This window comes from Balaenoptera musculus, chromosome 10 (assembly GCF_009873245.2).
Source record: "Balaenoptera musculus isolate JJ_BM4_2016_0621 chromosome 10, mBalMus1.pri.v3, whole genome shotgun sequence".
NCBI lineage: Eukaryota > Metazoa > Chordata > Mammalia > Artiodactyla > Balaenopteridae > Balaenoptera > Balaenoptera musculus.
The window spans coordinates 23442570-23462603 of record NC_045794.1 but is presented as its reverse complement, the minus strand read 5'-3'; the positions used below and the strand labels follow the sequence as shown (position 1 = coordinate 23462603).

General features: G+C 35.8%; 1 protein-coding gene across 2 annotated transcripts in view; it reads right to left on the bottom strand.

The window, feature by feature from the left end:
* The window catches only part of MRPS35 (mitochondrial ribosomal protein S35), a 49598-nt gene that overhangs the window by 5766 nt on the left and 23798 nt on the right, over positions 1-20034 (bottom strand). The window contains exons 6-7 of one of the 2 annotated variants that reach the window (XM_036864836.1): positions 18442-18551; positions 16743-16812 (exon numbers count right to left, since the gene is read on the bottom strand). The exons of the other annotated variant lie outside the window; for it this stretch is intronic. Coding sequence (XP_036720731.1) covers positions 16743-16812; positions 18442-18551 — 180 coding nt within the window. The remainder of the gene's footprint in view (positions 1-16742; positions 16813-18441; positions 18552-20034) is intronic. 2 annotated transcript variants of the gene reach the window in all.

Sequence of the window (20034 nt, the reverse complement as noted above, 5' to 3'; positions counted from 1 at the left end):
CACACGGGCTTAGCTGCTCCACGGCATGTGGGAGCTTCCAGGACCAGGGCTCGAACCCGTGTCCCCTGCATTGGCAGGTAGATTCTTAACCACTGTACCACCAGGGAAGTCCCACCAGAGAGTTTTAGAATCAATTAGAATTAGATGAATGTGAATTCCAGGCTGCAAGCATATGGGGAGCATCCTTCTGAAAATCCCTAGCCATTTTCTTCCCTGAGGCCATTTTCCAATTCTGTATCAGACTGGCCCTTGGCCCACGCAGAAGGACTCTACTCGGGAAAAGAGAAATGAGCAAGGTTTGAGCTGTTACCCAGGGCTTGTATGACAGATTGGAATTGAAGAGCCCCAAACATGACTGGTTTTAGTTCTGGGGCTACTTATGGGAAGCTGAGGAGGCTGAATCAAGCTTCTGAAGAGCAAATCTCCTATAATCTCATAGTGTTTAGGAGACAAAGTCCTACTAGAGGGAGGAAGTCCTGTTTCACACAACCAATCTCCCTCTCAAGACATCTTCCAGATTCTGCTGCAAGGGCTAGAAGTTAAGCTCAAAACTTCTGAAGAACACAAGTGACTCTTAAGCAGACTTTGAGATGTGGAAGCGGACTCACCAAGTTCCCAATCAAAATGCCTGAGAAGAGACAAAGGTGAACTAAATCTTAAACAACTGTAACCCAGCCCTGCTCCAGCTCAATTCTGATTGGATTAAAAAGATAAGCCCCTGACCCTCTGTGCCCAAGAGAAAAAAGAGGAAATTCTTTCTGATGGATGACATCAATTGGAGCTTCTATGGGTCTTTTACATACAATGTCTGGCATGCAATAAACAATTACCAGACACTTGAGACATTTGAAGAAAAGAAAATCAATCAATACTTGTGATATTTGCTGTGTGCCCTTCTAAGTTCGTTTTTTTTTAAAGCACAGCTATGATTACATTTCATTTATAATTTCGTACCCTGACTTGTAATTCACTGCCAAATTTTTATAGCTTCTGAAATTATACCCAGGATTGAAATGGGCAGTTGTTTAAGAGTTTCTTTTTTTGAAGTGTAGTTGACATGTATTAATTTTAGAGCATAAACAATAACATATTCAAATTACTGGGGGGGCAATTAAAAACACCAATGTAAGCTCAAATTGATCACCATTCAGGCAGTTTGATTAGTTTGTAGACTTCAATTTTAATAACTTAATTATTAAACATTTACAATTTCACTATTTAACTTATGTATGTATACAATAAATATACATATATACAGTCTCCTTTCTTCCCTGCCTACCATGAGAGAACCTGCCCTGACTACAGCCCTAGAGGAAGGAACCTTCCATTCCACATGATCCTGTTCTCTTTTCTACGCAGCTGGCTCAATTATTTACTCACTCATTCGTTCACTCAGTACATATTTATTACACAACTACTGTCCCAGGCACTGTCTTGCCCTGGAACTGCCAATCCAGGAGGAAACCTAGAGCTGAGGAGGAACCGGGCAGATGAAAACTGTGATCTCAGTAGAGGAAAGAGCATCCATAAAGGCTGGAGGCAGGAACGAGCTTAGGACATTCAGGCCTGAATGAAGGCCAAGGTGAGGAAAGTGGCACGGGATGAGTAAGCACCTTACGTATATTAATTCATTTAACTTTCATAACAACCCTATGAGGCAGTACTATCACTATCTGTTTTACAAATCAGGAAATTGAAGCCCAGAGCAATTAAATAATCTGCCCCAAATCATACTGCTTCTTAGTGGTAGAACGTGTTCCAAGGAACATAGAAACACAGAAAAAAGAACAAAAGAATAACTTAATTTGACCCTATCTCTTTTTTCTCCTTGTAAAGCATGAATTCAATACAAAGAAAAGCACAATAGCTACTTCATGAAATGGTCAGTGAACCCCAATCTAATAGAAAGCAAAGAAGTATCTGTTCCACTAAATACACAAATGTGTCACCTTCTACCATCTTATTTATAACTCCCTTTGCCTAGACCATGAATCACAGTAATATTCCACTTCTCATGATTACAAGTAAGGCATTGTGCTAGATGAGGAAAAACAGTTTTACCAATTAAAAAAATTCAAGTTACTTGAAAATCATAAAAAATAGGAAGACGTAAATATCCACAATGGATTAAAAAGCTACTGCCAATACTTTTAGTTATCAAAGCTAAATTTTTAACTGAGTATGTCAAGGAATTCAATTCAAATCAGATCAGTTTTTTAAAAATTTACTGAATGCTGATATGCCAGACATTGTACTAGATGCTGGGAATATAAAGATGAATGAAATACACAGTCCTGTCCTCAGTGACCTCATAGTCTAATGGAGCTGGGCAGACATGTATACAGGCAATTACCATAAAAGCAATAAAAGGAATGCTAACTGACAGAGGGAGAAGGGAAAAAGGATGGGAAGAAACATCTGAGACAGGTTACATCTGAGGTGTATTAAAGGATTCCTATGAATTTGCAAGTCTGATCAATTTGAAAAGGGATTATAAGCAAAGAAAACAGCATATGCAAAGTTATGAAAGAACACATTATGTTCATTATGGTACAGGATACATAACCTACAATTCCTGAGTAGCTGGTAATGAGGTGGTAAATTTCTGTGAATAGACATACTAAGTAGTTTAGATTTTATGCTAGGTAATGGGGAACCACTGAAGGATTTTATAAAGGGATATGATACAGCAGACTTGCTTTTTAGAATAATTACTTTAACAGCACTCTGGAAGATGGATGAGACAGGAAAATCAAGGCTATTATAGTTATTCAGGTAAAAAATGATAAAGACCCATATCAGGATAGTAGCACTAGGGATAAAGAGGAGAAAATAGTTTTAACAGGTATTTAAAAGCTAAAACTGAAAAGACCTGGTGACTTATTAGATATCAGGGGAGAGGGGGAGGGAAGAGAACAGTATAACTTTCAAGGTTCATGACTTCAGCCACTGGGTGGAAATTTTTCTTAATGGCCTTTAAGTATATGATAGGCTCCTGAGCATCAGATATAAAATGAAGTCTTACCTGAAGGCAAATATATATGAGAAGTGTTACTTTACTGTATCATCAACCCGCTCAAGAACAGCTGCCTACTGCCTACCACGTCAAGTCAAAAAAAAATCTGTTAGTGTATAGGAATGCAAGAGATTTCTGTGCGTTAATTTTGTATCCTGCTACTTTACCAAATTCATTGATTAGCTCTAGTAGTTTTCTGGTGGCATTCCTATACACTAACAATGAAAAATCAGAAGGAGAACTCAAGGAAACACTCCCATTTACCACTGCAACAAAAAGAATAAAATACCTAGGAATAAACCTACCTAAGGAGGCAAAAGACCTGTATGCAGAAAACTGTAAGACACTGATAAAAGAAATCAAAGATGATACAAACAGATGGAAAGATATACCGTGTTCTTGGAATGGAAGAATCAACATTGTGAAAATGACTATACTATCCAAAGCAGTCTACAGATTCAATGCAATCCCCATCAAATTACCAATGGCATTTTTCACAGAACTAGAACAAAAAATTTTACAGGTTGTATGGAGACACCAAAGACCCCGAATAGCCAAAACAATCTTGAGAAAGAAAAAAGGAGCTGGAGGAATCAGGCTCCCTGACTTCAGGCTATACTACAAAGCTACAGTAATCAAGACAGTATGGTACTGGCACAAAAACAGAAATATAGATCAATGGAACAGGATAGACAGCCCAGAGATAAACCCACGCACATATGGTCACCTCATCTTTTACAAAGGAGGCAAGAATATACAATGGAGAAAAGACAGCCTCTTCAATAAGTGGAGCTTGGAAAACTGGACAGCTACGTGTAAAATAATGAAATTAGCACACTCCCTAACACCATACACAAAAATAAACTCAAAATGGATTAAAGACCTAAATGTAAGGGCAGACACTACAAAACTTTTAGAGGAAACAGACAGAACACTCTTTGACATAAATCACAGCAAGATCCTTTTTGATCCACCTCCTAGAGCAATGGAAATAAAATCAAAAATAAACAAATGGGGCCTAATGAAACTTAAAAGCTTTTGCACAGCAAAGGAAACCATAAACAAGACAAAAAGACAACCCTCAGAATGGGAGAAAATATTTGCAAATGAAGCAACTGACAAAGGATTAATCTCCAAAATGTACAAGCAGCTCATGCAGCTCAATATGAAAAAAACAAACAACCCAATCCAAAAATGGGTGGAAGACCTAAATAGTCATTTCTCCAAAGAAGACATACAGATTGCCAACAAAGACATGAAAAGATGCTCAACATCACTAATCATTAGAGAAATGCAAATCAAAACCACAATGAGGTATCACCTCACACTGGTCAGAATGGCCATCATCAAAAAATCTACAAACATGGACTTCCCTGGTGGCGCAGTGGTTAAGAATCTGCCTGCCGAGGCAGGGGACATGGGTTCAAGCCCTGGTCCGGGAAGATCCCACATGCCCCGGCGCAACGAAGCCCGTGTGCCACAACTCCAGAGCCTGCGAGCCACAACTGCTGAGCCCACGCGCCACAACTACTGAAGCCCGCGTGCCTAGATCCTATGCTCCATGACAAGAGAAGCCACTGCAATGAAGAGTAGCCCCCGCTCGCCGCAACTAGAGAAAGCCTGCACGCAGCAATGAAGACCCAACACGGCCAAAAAAAAAAAAAAATCTACAAACAATAAATGCTGGAGAGGGTGTGGAGAAAAGGGAACCCTTTTGCACTGTTGGTGGGAATGTAAACTGATACAGCCACTATGGAGAACAGTATGGAGGTTCCTTAAAAAACTAAAAATAGAACTACCATACGACCCAGTAATCCCACTACTGGGCATATACCCTGAGAAAACCATAATTCAAAAAGATACATGTACCACAATGTTCACTGCAGCACTATTTACATTTGCCAGGACATGGAAGCAATCTAAATGTCCATCGACAGATGAATGGATAAAGAAGATGTGGCACATATATATAATGAAATATTACTCAGCCATAAAAAGGAACGAAATTGAGTTATTTGTAATGAGGTGGATGGACCCAGAGCCTGTCATACAGAGTGAAGTAAGTCAGAAAGAGAAAAACAAATACTGTATGCTAATGCACATGTATGGGATCTAAAAAACGGTACTGATGAACCTAGTGGCAGGGCAGAGATAAAGACACAGACGTAGAGAATGGACTTGAGGACACAGTGGGGGAAGGGGAAGCTGGGATGAAGTAAGAGAGTAGCATTGACATATATACACTACCAAATGTAAAATGGATGGCTAGTGGGAAGCTGCTGCATAGCACAGGGAGATCAGCTTGATGCTCTGTGATGACCTAGAGGGGTGCGATAGGGAGGATGGGAGGGAGGCTCAAGAGGGAGGGGATATGGGGATATATGTATACTTATAGCTGATTCACTTTGTTGTACAACAGAAACTAACACAACATTGTAAAGCAATTGTACTCCAATAGAGATACTAAAAATAAAAAAGAATAAATTGAAAAAAAATCTATGCATGTATGATACACAAATCCTTCCTTTTTCTTGACCTTTTCATTCTAATTCCCATACCACACCCTCAGTGCTGACACTAGGTACATGTACAAAAACTGTCTTAAAAGAGATATACCAGCCTTCTAATCAGTTTCTTTATTAACAATACTCAAAGACTAGGGAAATTATTCACAATCAAGAGCTCAGCAACAGAGCCTTTAGAATAAAATATGTCTGGGTCTCACCTCTAGAGATTTTGATTCTGCAGGGAATCAAATTTCTAAGCATTTGTAGCTCAGAAAAGCTTCACAGGTGAGTCTGATGCAAGCCCCAGCTGAAAACCGGTTATGGAGACAGATAAATTTTCAGTTAATAGTTAAGTCTGAGAACTAGCAGCTAAAGTTCGGGTTTGATTTCATCTCTTTTATTTCCTAATATTTTATCATGGAAGTCAAAGTTGAATAAAACTAAGTAATATGATACCATGGAAAGCATATGAAACTGTGAAGCTGCAGTTCAGGTCTGAGTTCCTTAGGTTCACAGACTCTATGGCCTTGTGCAAAATGCTTGATCTCTCCTCTAAGTCTTAATTTCTCAGTGAAAATAATGAAGAGGTTGTAACAGGTAAATTTTTTGATTCCTGATCTTTAAAGTTATCACTAATTTAAAATGGGTGGCCATGCTAAATGCTTCTGTTGTTAAAAAAAAAGACACAGTATTTTAAAGCACTTTAAAAAAATGGAACAACTCCTCTTTCACCCCCACCCCCTTTTTGGTTTCCTTTTTGTATTCATCCAAGGTGATCATTTGAAACAGCACAGAGGTGAAAAAAGAGTCAGAGACAGAGACACAGTTGACTCTCCAAGCAACACCACAGATCCACTTTTAAAACAAAGACCGGATGTTCTATTTGTCTGGAATCAAGTGAAAGGTAACATGCAAACACTCTTTACTGGTACTGGTCTATCATGAATGCTCAGACTCCTCATGGTAGCTCAATTAATATGTTTAACTAGTTGTTTTTCTTTAATGAAGACTGTAATATTAGTTTATGCATAATTAGTTAATATGTAAGTTTATGCATAAGTACCTTTCACCTTAAAGAGATGTATCTTGCTAGGAGTAGCCAATATTATCCTACAGATTCCATTAACATATTAACATTGTCAAATATAAATTAGCATCATGAATTAAACTCATAGAAGCAAATGTCTGTAGAGAACTTCCAAAATGATATAGCATTAGAACACTTTTCCTTTAAATATTTGAAAAAACACATAATCAAATGAAAAACAAACCTGATCTACATATAGCCCAAATCATACATCCATGAAAATTAAGTATCTCAAACTGTTGCAAAGATATTTCTTAAAATTTGGGCATAATTATTGATTATTAATAATTTTATTAATAGATCATTAAAAAGCTATACCAGTAAGCTAATTATTGCTAACATCTAACAACTATGCTACATTTTATATTACTGGAAAGGGAGTTTATTTGTTACTCTGTCACTTTACTTTTTAAGTTGAAAACCTACTTCAAAAGTCTATTTTTGGATCTCCAAAAGAATAGACAATGTTTCAATAGCTTAAACACTTAGTTTAATATTATTAAATGTTATTAAACATGTAGTTACCTAGCACTGACCCAGATATTCTGAAGAACAAAATACAGTAAGATCAGATGCATGTTAATGAGTCTTACCAGATTAGTTAAAAGGACAAAACATACAGGGAAAACAACCCATGGAACATGGACTAAGGCAACTTTTGTAGTCAAGAAAATAAGATAGTATAATTTGCTATCTAGGCAAAGTAGGAGTCAAAGAATAAGAGGCTCAAATATATCTGATAAAGGATTAATATCCAAAATATATAAAGAACTCATACAACCCAATAGCAAAAAAAAAAAAAAAAGAAAGAAAAGAAACAACCTGATTAAAAAATGGGCAGAGGATCTGAATAGACATTTTTCCAAGAAAGACATACAGATGGCCAAAAGGCACCTGAAAAGGTGCTTAACATCACTAATCATCAGGCAAATGCAAATCAAAACCACAATGATACCACCTCACACCTATTAGAATGGCTGTTACCAAAAAGACAAGAAATAACAAGTGTTGGTGAGGATGTGGAAAGAGAACCTTTGTGCACTGTTGGTGGGAATGTAAAGTGGTGCAGCCACTATGGAAAACAGTACGGAGGTTCCTCAAAAAACTAAAAATAGAGTTACCATATGATCTAGCAATTCCACTTCTGGGTATTTATCTGAAGGAAATGAAAACTCCAACTCAAAAAGATATCTACACCCCCATGTTCACAGAAGCATTATTTATAATAGCCAAGACATGGAAACAACCTAAGTGTCCATGAATGGATGAATGGATAAAGAGTAAGTGGTGCATATATATGCAATGGAATATCATCCAGCCATAAAAAAAGAAGGAAATTCTGCCATTTGCGACAACAGGGATGAACCCTGAGGGCATTATGCTAAGTGAAATAAGTCAGACAGAGAAAGACAAACACTGTTATGATCTCACTTATGTGTGGAATCTAAAAGAACAAAAAAGAAACAAAAAATCCCTGAACTCACAGAAGCAGAGAACAACTGGTGGCTGCCAGAGGCTGGGGGTGGGAGGTGGGCAAAATGGGTGAAGGTGATCAAAAGGTACAAACTTCCAGTTATAAAATAAGTAAGTCACAGGGATGTAATGTACAGCCTGGTGACTACAGTCAAGAATGCTGTATTGTATACTTGAAAGTTGCTAAGAGAGTAAATCTTAAAAGTTGTCATCACAGGAAAAAAATTTTTATTAACTTTGTGTGGTAATGGATGTTAAGCTGACATATTGTGGTGATCATTTTGTGTTTTATATACACACACACACACACACACATACACACAAAATCATTATGTTGTATACCTGAAAATAAGATATTACATGTCAATAATATCTCAGTTAAAAAAAAGAGGTTCGAGTGGGTATCAAAGCCTTGAAGGATATATATGAAATAAATAAGTAGAGAAAAATAAAAAATTAAATAGTAAATTATATAACCTTTATAACATTTTTTATAATATTTATTACTAAACCAACTTGCTTCTACTAGTGTTCCTCAATAGAAGAGACAGTGTTTTCTCCTTAGGTATTAATCTCCATATCCAACACCACCAAGCAAATAAGAGGCAACCAGTAAACATTTGCTCATCAATCAATAAACAGTTCATTTTAATGAAAGCACATGTAATATTTGCCATGAGAATGGTTTACTCTTTCATAAACACTGAAACACTGAAAGAGGTGCCTTTTCACACATCTAGTAAAATGCTACTACATCATTTCAATATTGCCCTCTGGATACAAATCTACATTCTGTATGTAAATAAGCTCTACAACCTGTTCACAGCCTGGCTCTGAATTATTTTTCAGTCTCATCTCCTACCTCTGCCCTGTTGGTCGTGTATCCTGGCCGCACCAAACTTCTGCCTGCTCTCTAAACCCACCAGGCCTAGAGTCCTTCACCTACTGCACACTCCTACTCATCTTCCAAAACCAGTCACCACTTCCATGATGCTTCAAGGGAGAATTAATCCTTGTATGCGCCTCTCACAGCACTATGTTCCAACCTCCCTTACCTAGTGAAACAGACTATATTATAACCAGCAAATCCCTCTAGGAATAAAGGTGCCTAAAACAGAGGCTCATTCATTTTGATAATCCCACCGATACCTATCACTGTACCTTGTAAATAACAAAATCATTGATGAATGCTAAGAAGAGAAAATAAATGTCATTCAAGCATTCTCTGATATAACCTGGAAATCTATGTGTATGTGAGCATACACAAAAGATCACTATGAACTCATAAACCACTAGACTAAATGGCAATTATGGCTCTGCAAAAGGATTCATCATTTTTATCAGAAATACTTGCAATAAGGTCTCCTTTAAAAATAAACTCTGAGTATAAAATTATCCCTTTTATCCATTTTGTTACATGACTTTTCAGAACCACTTTAATACAAACCTAGATATATTTCTGACTGGCAACAAGACTATCATGAAGTCCAAATAAGACAGCCAAAAATTCAAATTTTAAAAAGCAACCATTAGTAATTAAATATCAAAATCACCCAAGAACCCTTTGAATCTGATTTCAGATCTCTACATTTTCTAAAGCAAGTGTTTATTTTCTTTCCCCCACCACTGTGTTTTTGTTTTTTTTTAGTTATTTCTGAGATACACATTTTAAAGTAATAACTAGGATTATGACTTATAACATTATACCAGAACATATAAGATTTTTAGAAATTTCATGTAATGTCTGAAACATTTATATTAACATATTTCCATACAAATAACCCAATGAAAGTTTAGTATTAGTTGTTTTGTTTGTTTGTTTTTTTAAACTGCAGGTTCTTATTAGTCATCAATTTTATACACATCAGTGTATACATGTCAATCCCAATCGCCCAATTCAGCACACCACCATCCCCACCCCACCGCAGTTTTCCCCCCTTGGTGTCCATATGTCTGTTCTCTACATCTGTGTCTCAACTTCTGCCCTGCAAACCGCCTCATCTGTACCATTTTTCTAGGTTCCACATACATGCGTTAATATACGATATTTGTTTTTCTCTTTCTGACTTACTTCACTCTGTATGACAGTCTCTAGATCCATCCACGTCTCAACAAATGACTCAATTTCGTTCCTTTTTATGGCTGAGTAATATTCCATTGTATATATGTACCACATCTTCTTTATCCATTCGTCTGTTGATGGGCATTTAGGTTGCTTCCATGACCTGGCTATTGTAAATAGTGCTGCAATGAACATTCGGGTGCATGTGTCTTTTTGAATTATGGTTTTCTCTGGGTATATGCCCAGTAGTGGGATTGCAGGGTCATATGGTAATTCTATTTTTAGTTTTTTAAGGAACCTCCATACTGTTCTCCATAGTGGCTGTATCAATTTACATTCCCACCAACAGTGCAAGAGGGTTCCCTTTTCTCCACACCCTCTCCAGCATTTGTTGTTTGTAGATTTTCTGATGACGCCCATTCTAACTGCTGTGAGGTGATACCTCGTTGTAGTTTTGATTTGCATTTCTCTAATAATTAGTGATGTTGAGCATCTTTTCATGTGCTTCGTGGCTGTCTGTATGTCTTCTTTGGAGAAATGTCTATTTAGATCTTCTGCCCATTTTTGGATTGGGGTGTTTGTTTCTTTAATATTGAGCTGAATGAGCTGTTTATACATTTTGGAGATTAATCCTTTGTCCATTGATTCGTTTGCAAATATTTTCTCCCATTCTGAGGGTTGTCTTTTCATCTTGTTTATAGTTTCTTTTGCTGTGCAAAAGCTTTGAAGTTTCATTAGGTCCCATTTGTTTATTTTTGTTTTTATTTCCATTACTCTAGGAGGTGGATCAAAAAAGATCTTGCTGTGATTTATGTCAAAGAGTGTTCTTCTTATGTTTTCCTCTAAGAGTTTTATAGTGTCTGGTCTTACATTTAGGTCTCTAATCCATTTTGAGTTTATTTTTGTGTATAGTGTTAGGGAGTATTCTAATTTCATTCTTTTACATGTAGCTGTCCAGTTTTCCCAGCACCACTTCTTGAAGAGACTGTCTTTTCTCCATTGTATATCTTTGCCTCCTTTGTCATAGATTAGTTGACCATAGGTGCGTGGGTTTATCTCTGGGCTTTCTATCTTGTTCCATTGATCTATGTTTCTGTTTTTGTGCCAGTACCATATTGTCTTGATTACTGTAGCTTTGTAGTAGAGTCTGAAGTCAGGGAGTCTGATTCCTCCAGTTCCGTTTTTTTCCCTCAAGACTGCTTTGGCTATGCGGGGTCTTTTGTGTCTCCATACAAATTTTAAGATGATTTGTTCTAGCTCCATAAAAAATGCCATTGGTAATATGATAGGGATTGCATTGAACCTGTAGATTGCTTTGGGTAGTATAGTCATTTTCACAATGTTGATTCTTCCAATCCAAGAACATGGTATATCTCTCCATCTGTTGGTATCATCTTTAATTTCTTTCATCAGTGTCTTATAGTTTTCTGCATACAGGTCTTTTGTCTCCCTAGGTAGGTTTATTCCTAGGTATTTTATTCTTTTTGTTGCAATGGTAAATGGGAGTGTTTCCATAATTTCTCTTTCAGATTTTTCATCATTAGTGTATAGGAATGCAAGAGATTTCTGTGCATTAATTTTGTATCCTGCAACTTTACCATATTCATTAATTAGCTCTAGCAGTTTTCTGGTGGCAGTTTTAGGATTCTCTATGTATAGTATCATGTCATCCGCAAACAGTGACAGTTTTACTTCTTCTTTTCCAATTTGTATTCCTTTTATTTCTTTTTCTTCTCTGATTGCCGTGGCTAGGACTTCCAGAACTATGTTGAATAACAGTGGTGAGAGTGGACATCCTTGTCTCGTTCCTGATCTTAGAGGAAATGCTTTCAGTTTTTCACCATTGAGAATGATGTTTGCTGTGGGTTTGTCATGTATGGCCTTTATTATGTTGAGGTAGGTTCCCTCTATGCCCACTTTCAGGAGGGTTTTTATCATAAATGGGTGTTGAATTTTGTCAAAAGCTTTTTCTGCATCTATTGAGATGATCATATGGTTTTTATTCTTCAATTTGTTAATATGGTGTATCACATTGATTGATTTGCATATATTGATGAATCTTTGCATCCCTGGGATAAATCCCACTTGATCGTGGGGTATGATCCTTTTAATGTGTTGTTGGATTCTGTTTGCTAGTATTTTGTTGAGGATTTTTGCATCTATATTCATCAGTGATATTGGTCTGTAATTTTCTTTTTTTGTAGTATCTTTGTCTGGTTTTGGTATCAGGGTGATGGTGGCCTCATAGAATGAGTTTGGGAGTGTTCCTTCCTCTGCAATTTTTTGGAAGAGTTTGAGAAGGATAGGTGTTAGCTCTTCTCTAAATGTTTGATAGAATTCACCTGTGAAGCCATCTGGTCCTGGACTTTTGTTTGTTGGAAGATTTTTAATCACAGTTTCAATTTCATTACTTGTGATTGGTCTGTTCATATTTTCTGTTTCTTCTTGGTTCAGTCTTGGAAGGTTATACCTTTCTAAGAATTTGTCCATTTCTTCCAGGTTGTCCATTTTATTGGCATAAAGTTGCTTGTAGTAGTCTCTTAGGATGCTTTGTATTTCTGTGGTGTCTGTTGTAACTTCTCCTTTTTCATTTCTGATTTTATTGATTTGAGTCCTCTCCCTCTTTTTCTGGATGAGTCTGGCTAATGGCTTATCAATTTTGTTTATCTTCTCAAAGAACCAGCTTTTAGTTTTATTGATCTTTGCTATTGTTTTCTTTGTTTCTATTTCATTTATTTCTGCTCTCATCTTTATGATTTATTTCCTTCTGCTAACTTTGGGTTTTGTTTGTTCTTCTTTCTCTAGTTTCTTTAGGTGCAAGGTTAGATTGTTTACTTGAGATTTTTCTTGTTTCTTTAGGTAGGCTTGTATACCTATAAACTTCCCTCTTAGAACTGCTTTTGCTGCATCCCATAGGTTTTGGGTCATCGTGTTTTCATCGTCATTTGTCTCTAGGTATTTTTTGATTTCCTCTTTGATTTCTTCAGTGATCTCTTGGTTATTTAGTAACGTATTGTTTAGCCTCCATGTGTTTGTGTTTTTTACGTTTTTTTCCCTGTAATTCATTTCTAATCTCATAGCGTTGTGGTCAGAAAAGATGCTTGATATGATTTCAATTTTCTTAAATTTACTGAGGCTTGATTTGTGACCCAAGATGTGATCTATCCTGGAGAATGTTCCGTGCGCACTTGAGAAGAACGTGTAATCTGCTGTTTTTGGATGGAATGTCCTATAAATATCAATTAAATCTATCTGGTCTATTGTGTCATTTAAAGCTTCTGTTTCCTTATTTATTTTCATTTTGGATGATCTGTACCTGTCTGTGATTTAGTCTATCTTTTGTGCAAGTCACTTTGTAAAATGCTTCATTCAATCATCTCTTAACCAAATCACTTGTGGAAGGTTTAAAGAACAACATGCAACAAAGTTAACATTTATTTTCAGTTGTGTCAGAATGTGAGTCAGATACACGTTGTAAAAATTCAAATACAACAGGGCACAGAGCTGACTTGATCTGTATAAAGTCTTTGTCAAGTTAAATGTGAGCTATACACAGAAATTGGAAATAAATGAATTTGAAATTCTAAGATAAATCTTTGTTTTAGTAGTTAACAACGTTAATAGCCACCATTTAATGAGCACCCACTATTCACCAGACATTTCACATAAGTTCTCCCTGATCTATCCAAAAGCCCTTAGAAGAAATCTGAGCCTAATGTTAAATGGATGGCCAAGGTTACACAGGTAACAAGTAGTGGGATTCAAATCCAAATCTGAATGGTTCCAAAGATTAAAACCTAATTCACTTCTATGCTAACATTGTGTAATACTGAAATATTAAACCAAATTTCTACACGTCTCTTTGCTTCTTTGAACAGCTGAAGAATAAATGGTTTAATGTATATCTGTTTCTCATTACCTTCTTAGCACTGCAATAATCATTCTTTGAAGCATTACTAAGACTCTATGCCTGAAGTCTATGCTTTGTGAAGTCTATGCCTTTTGAATACGAAAATTAATAAAGGAAACTTCAATTAAAGTTAGAGTTGGGAATGGCCTGTAGAGGGAGCTCTCATGCATTCTCACACTCCATTATTTGCATGCACTGACCTTCACTTACATGCCCCACTGGAAGAAGCACAGCCTGCACTCTCAAACAGAAAGTGCAACTACTTTACAATCCCAAAGGAAGAATTTCTCCTTGCTTAGCAACAGCCCAGGCAATGAGAAACATCTCTGCTCCGGAAATGAAGTCATCACCACCCTAAACTCCTACTTTCCTCCCTTGAACTTTCGTTTAGAACAGCCCCTCCCAACTCCCTCCTTTTCCCTATAAACGCAGGCTCCCTTTTCTTTGTTCTCTGGACTTACCTACAGTGCACCATAAATTGCATGTCCCAAATAGCAATTCTTTGCTGTTCCCGAATAAACCCATTTTATTGTTTTAGAAGTCAACAACTTCTACTTTGATAATTCTATATAGTTAAACTGTTTTGAATAGCACACAACAGTAACTTTTTTATACTTAAGTCTAAACGCATATCTTTTCAGAGAAGTTTCAGTATTATGTTACATAAAACTACCAACTACTTTCTCTCAATGCTACTTACAGGTAACCTCCACAGAGCTTAGCTTTTAGGTATTAAATGCTCTGAAACTAGCCTTAAAAATAAAGGAATGAATTAAAAGGGGCTCTTTAAATATTTGATTAAATACCAGGTGGTAACATCAATTTCAAGTATGAATTCCATGCTGGTGAAGGAAAAAAGAGTTTCAATTCAATAAAAATTCTGTTCCACCAGCTCTGCAAAATTTCACAGCTCATCTGCATTCTCTTAAAGCTTCTTCACTGATGGTACTTGTTTAGAAAGGATCAAGAGCCAAGTTTAATATAGGAATTATTTAATTATGTTTAGGACAGTTGTATGTGGCTACTTACTCTGGCATCAAAGTAATTAGCATTAAGATCAAAAGCTTCTTGCATGAATCCAGAATACAAACTTGTTTGGATTTTATGTCATGGAACCACAGAAAGAATCCAGTAAGTCAACTTTCACTGAATTTATTTATGCCTGTCATTTCCTTTGGGGCAAATTCATTTTACAGGCTGCTGGCAAAATAAGAGACTCAAAACTGGTTGGCTTTTATTGTTTGGTATTAACTCTTTAAGCAGCAGCCATAGAGCTGAAGCTAATTCAGCCATGTTGCTGGTTCAAAAGGGAACTTAATGACCTCAAGCCAAAGGCATTTATAAAATCAGTTGACAGGAAAGAGATTAACTGCTATTATGATGTTGCTCCTAAAGCTAGGAACTAGAAAATCGGGATGAATTATGATAATTAGAATACCTCAAAAGCAGAGAAGAGCTACCAGCTACTTTCTGTTCTTTACTAACCTCGCAACAAAATTTTATTTTTTTTTAAATTTTCCACTCATCCCCTTGTGCTACAACTGTTTTATTATTAACATCAATGAAATCTGTAAGACCAGCTGTACGTGTTCACAGAATTTCTTAGGGATGAAAGGAGATTCCAAAGATCATCTAATGCAACTAACTAACATCCAAAGAGTACGTTCCTTTTGTCATATCCCCACTAAGTAGCCAATGGATGGAACATCTTCTACCTATTAAAGCAGCCCACTCCATCTTTAGGTGAATCTTGTAGAGAGATTTTATTCAGTAAATAAATCTGTCTCACTATTGCTTCTACTTTGTTGTACCCTTAAAAGTCATGAAAAACAAATCTAACTCTTCTTTCATATGAAGTCCTTTGAGCATCTAAAGAGAGTGACTCTTTCTCCAGCTACCCCCATTCCTTCAAATGTTCCCAACATGAAATGCTATTAAATCCCATGTCTATGTTGAGCAAGCTTCAAAAATTTTAATTTGTGTGCATATCTAAAATTATTTTAATTTTTAAAAATATTATATAAAACTGTGAGTTACCAAAACATATTAGTTTTCAACTTTAAATGAGTTGATGCTCATTCACAGCAAAATCTTCCTCATAAATGTGTATACTTATACTAAAACTCAATAAATTCAGTCAGACACAAGACTATTTTTATACTATTTAAATAATTAATTGCCCTTAATTGTCTCTAATGTATACCAGTGAAATGTTCACATGAAAGGCTATTTGTTAACTAAGATTTTAATAAACATTTAAAATAACTTTCTACAAAGTTTGGGAGCTTTGTTCTATAGTTTATTTGAATAACAGGATGAATTATATAGTTCAAGTAATATAGATGATCTCCTTTCCATAACATTGACAACTTTCACCTAAAGTCATACAAACAAACAAACAAAAAGTAAAAAATTCTGAATTTTTTAGCCTAAGTCAGAAACTCTGAATTTTAAAGGCATTTTAGTCATCTGATTTCTGAAGGTCCTCAGATGGACTGAATTATCTGTTTCAAGATCCTCACTTTCAACGTCAGTAGGAGTTATCTATAACATTTCACATGTCCTTAGCTTAAATAGTGGTTCATTAAACACTCATCTGAGTGCTGGCTACACAGACTGTTTTGAAAGGTTAACATCATCCAAATTACAATGACAAAGTTATTAAACATTCATACACAATCACTTACCCAAGACTCATGGTATAAAACTGTTAGTAGATACATTGCATAATCATAATTCTGTCTCTTTAAGGGGCACCTTTAAAAGACAGAGAGGGAGGAAGTCAAAATTCTAAAAATTCAGTACAAGGAAAAATTTGCAAAGTATACAAATACTAAATACAAAGGATAACTTATATTCAGGAATTCCCTATGTGACTTAGGAAAATTCTGTTCTTGGAATAAAAATGATCTATGTAGTTTATGACTTAAGGATATTGAACACTGATGTTATTTTTACTTTTATTTAGAGGATATCTTTGCTTTCATCACTAACAAAGTTATTTATATCTGATAATAGCTTTACACTATTTTTAATATGAATGTGTCCAATCCAAGTGTCCTTCAGGATCTCAGGGCTAAGAGTCTGCGATGGTGTGAACATACCTGCTGAGTTCATTTAAAGAATACAGAGAGACTGATGCTAATCTAAATGTTCACCCTGATTTCCCCAGAGCTGATTCTTTTAAAAATGAGCTACACTACACAATGCTATATTTTTTTTGCTATTATATTTAAAATGAAACTAATGACCTAATATTAGATTAAATTTCTACATAAATAAGAGCTGGCATTAACTTTTAGGCTAATAAAATAATACAGAAAAGGAAATAATTACTTCTAATTTCTTTAAATATAAAATTATCATATGACAATTGACTTTAACTGAACTCTGTTTATTCTGTACTTAGGTTTAATAGTCCTCTATTCTACAAAGTTGTTACCATAAAATATACGCACACACACACAGACACTTACAAACTTAGCAAAAAAAATGATCAGAAACTTACAGAATTTCTAACAATAACATTTTAAAAGTACTTTTAAAAATTGCACAAACTAAAAACACAGCATTATTTTACATTCTCTAAAGCTAAAGCTAGCAAAAAGATATTATTCATAAATTTCAAATTTATTTCTCCTATATGGTAATAATCTAAAAATCACGGTTCCCAAGCTTTTCCCACCTCCACACTGTTGCCATCTCTGTATGTATGTCATGCTACTTCTTTATACCACTAAGAAGCAAAACATAAAACTTAATTGATACTGACACCTCCAAATGCTTTGAAATTAGGATAAGGAGGGAGAGAGGATATCTGCCCACTTGTTTTTCTTTATATTTTGACATAATTTAGAAACAACCAAAGAATAATTCTAGAAATAAAATAACCATTTAGCAAAAACATACCAATAGCCTTTCTTTACCTCAAATGACCTAATTTATAAATTCATATACAATAAATTTAATACTGCTTTTACAAACTTCTATGCTAGCACTGAAATTCTGCTTATTTACAAAAATGCCTTGATAAATTAATTTCCATATTTAATTTAATAACTTTGATTTTGAAATATAAGATTTCTATACTTTGACTTTGCAGAAACCTGTTTAAGTATTACTCACTGGCAAGTCATTCTTTCGTTTCCGTCTAACATCTTCCCTGAGTTTTACATACACAAATATATTAAAAATAACACTTTAACTCAGCTAGGCAAGCCTCTCCATGCACATAAAGATCACAGCAACAGGAGGCTAGTGTGAGGATATTAAAAATATGAATGAGACAACTTCTCTGACCTAACAGGTTAATACAAGGACTGCCAGGGGACTGGGGGACAATAAAGCAACACATGTGACAGATCTGCTGCACTTTTCTTCCTTTACCTATCTGTCTTGATGGTAAGCACATCTGTGCTCTTGCAGTATCGATCTCCTACAAGTTTAATAAGTTTCTTCTTTGCATGATCATCTAAATTCAAACTGGAAAGTTTAACCTTAAAAATAGAAGAAAAAAAATTTTTTTTAATTACTTTATATACTTTGCATAATGAGAAAACAGTGGCAAAATTATTTACACTAACATTAAAAAAGAAACCAAAAGAAACTTTTTCAAACTCCTTCCTTTACAGAATTAGTAATTCACAAGTATCATGAAGCCTGATCTTACTCATGGAAAAAAAAAAATAGCGGGAGCAAAGTGTTTGGAGTTCTTTGAAAGTTCTGGGCATTAGTACCTTTCCTAAAAGGACCAATGACACGTCTCTTAAATAAATGAAATTACAGTGCTTACGAGTATTACTAACTAGTAGAATTCAACTCAATTAGTGTCAGTAAAGCTGTTTATAAAAATAAATGGATGAAACATAGGGGCTTTAAGAATTTCTACCATGCAATTATGAGACCCATATCACTGCAACAGTTTAGGGGCTTTCATTTTATTTTATTTTATTTTATTTTATTTTATTTTATTTTATTTTATTTTATTTTATTTTATTTATTTTCTTTATTCTTGGCTGCATTGGGTCTTCGTTGCTGCGTGCGGGCCTTCTCTAGTGGCAGCAAGCGGGAGCTACTCTTCGTTGCAGTGCGCAGGCTTCGCATTGTGGTGGCTTCTCTTGTTGTGGAGCACAGGCTCTAGGCACGCGCGCTTCAGAAGTTGTGGCATGCAGGCTCAGTAGTTGTGGCATGTGGGCTCAGTAGTTGTGGCTCATGGGCTCTAGAGCACAGGCTCAGTAGTTGTGGCGTATGGGCTTAGTTGCTCCGCGCATATGGGATCTTCCCCGTCCAGGGATCAAACCCGTGTCCCCTGCATTGGCAGGCAGATTCTTAACCACTGTGCCACCAGGAAAGTCCCAGGAGCAATTATTTTAAAAGCTACAGATGTCTCGTGGAAGCCAGAATACAGCATCCATGAAGGGTCAAAACATTTGAAATAATTCAGCTCAACATTTCTCAAAATGTTAATACTAGTCCCACAGGCTGCTAAAAAGAATGATTTCTTTAAAAAGGCTGTCTCTATTGAGTCCATTTAGGAAATGTTGAGTTAAACTGGGTTCTTCACAGCAAGATTTCTTAGAGGAGGCAACATGTTAAAGAGCATGCTGAATTTCAAGTTGAGCATTGTTATGTAATAATTCCAAAATTTATTTAACCTCAGATTCCACTTTTCAAGGGACAATTCATGAAATTAGTCTTCCTTAAAACAGATTTTGGAAAATGCTGGAATAAATGAACATACTTTTTAATTTGCAGAGAATTATGGCTTGGGCTGAAAGTATTATCTAGAGATGAACAGGCTTGATCCAGGAAAACAGGTTAGAGACTACAATGCAGGTAAATAAGGTAAATAACAGACTAGTTTTCCATGGAGAGCATTAAGAATAAGCAAAAATCAGAACTGTAAGAAAAGGCTAAATAAGATTTTGAAATCCCACCTATTTCTTCCCTCTAGCTTCAATAACCCTGCATTTCACTCAA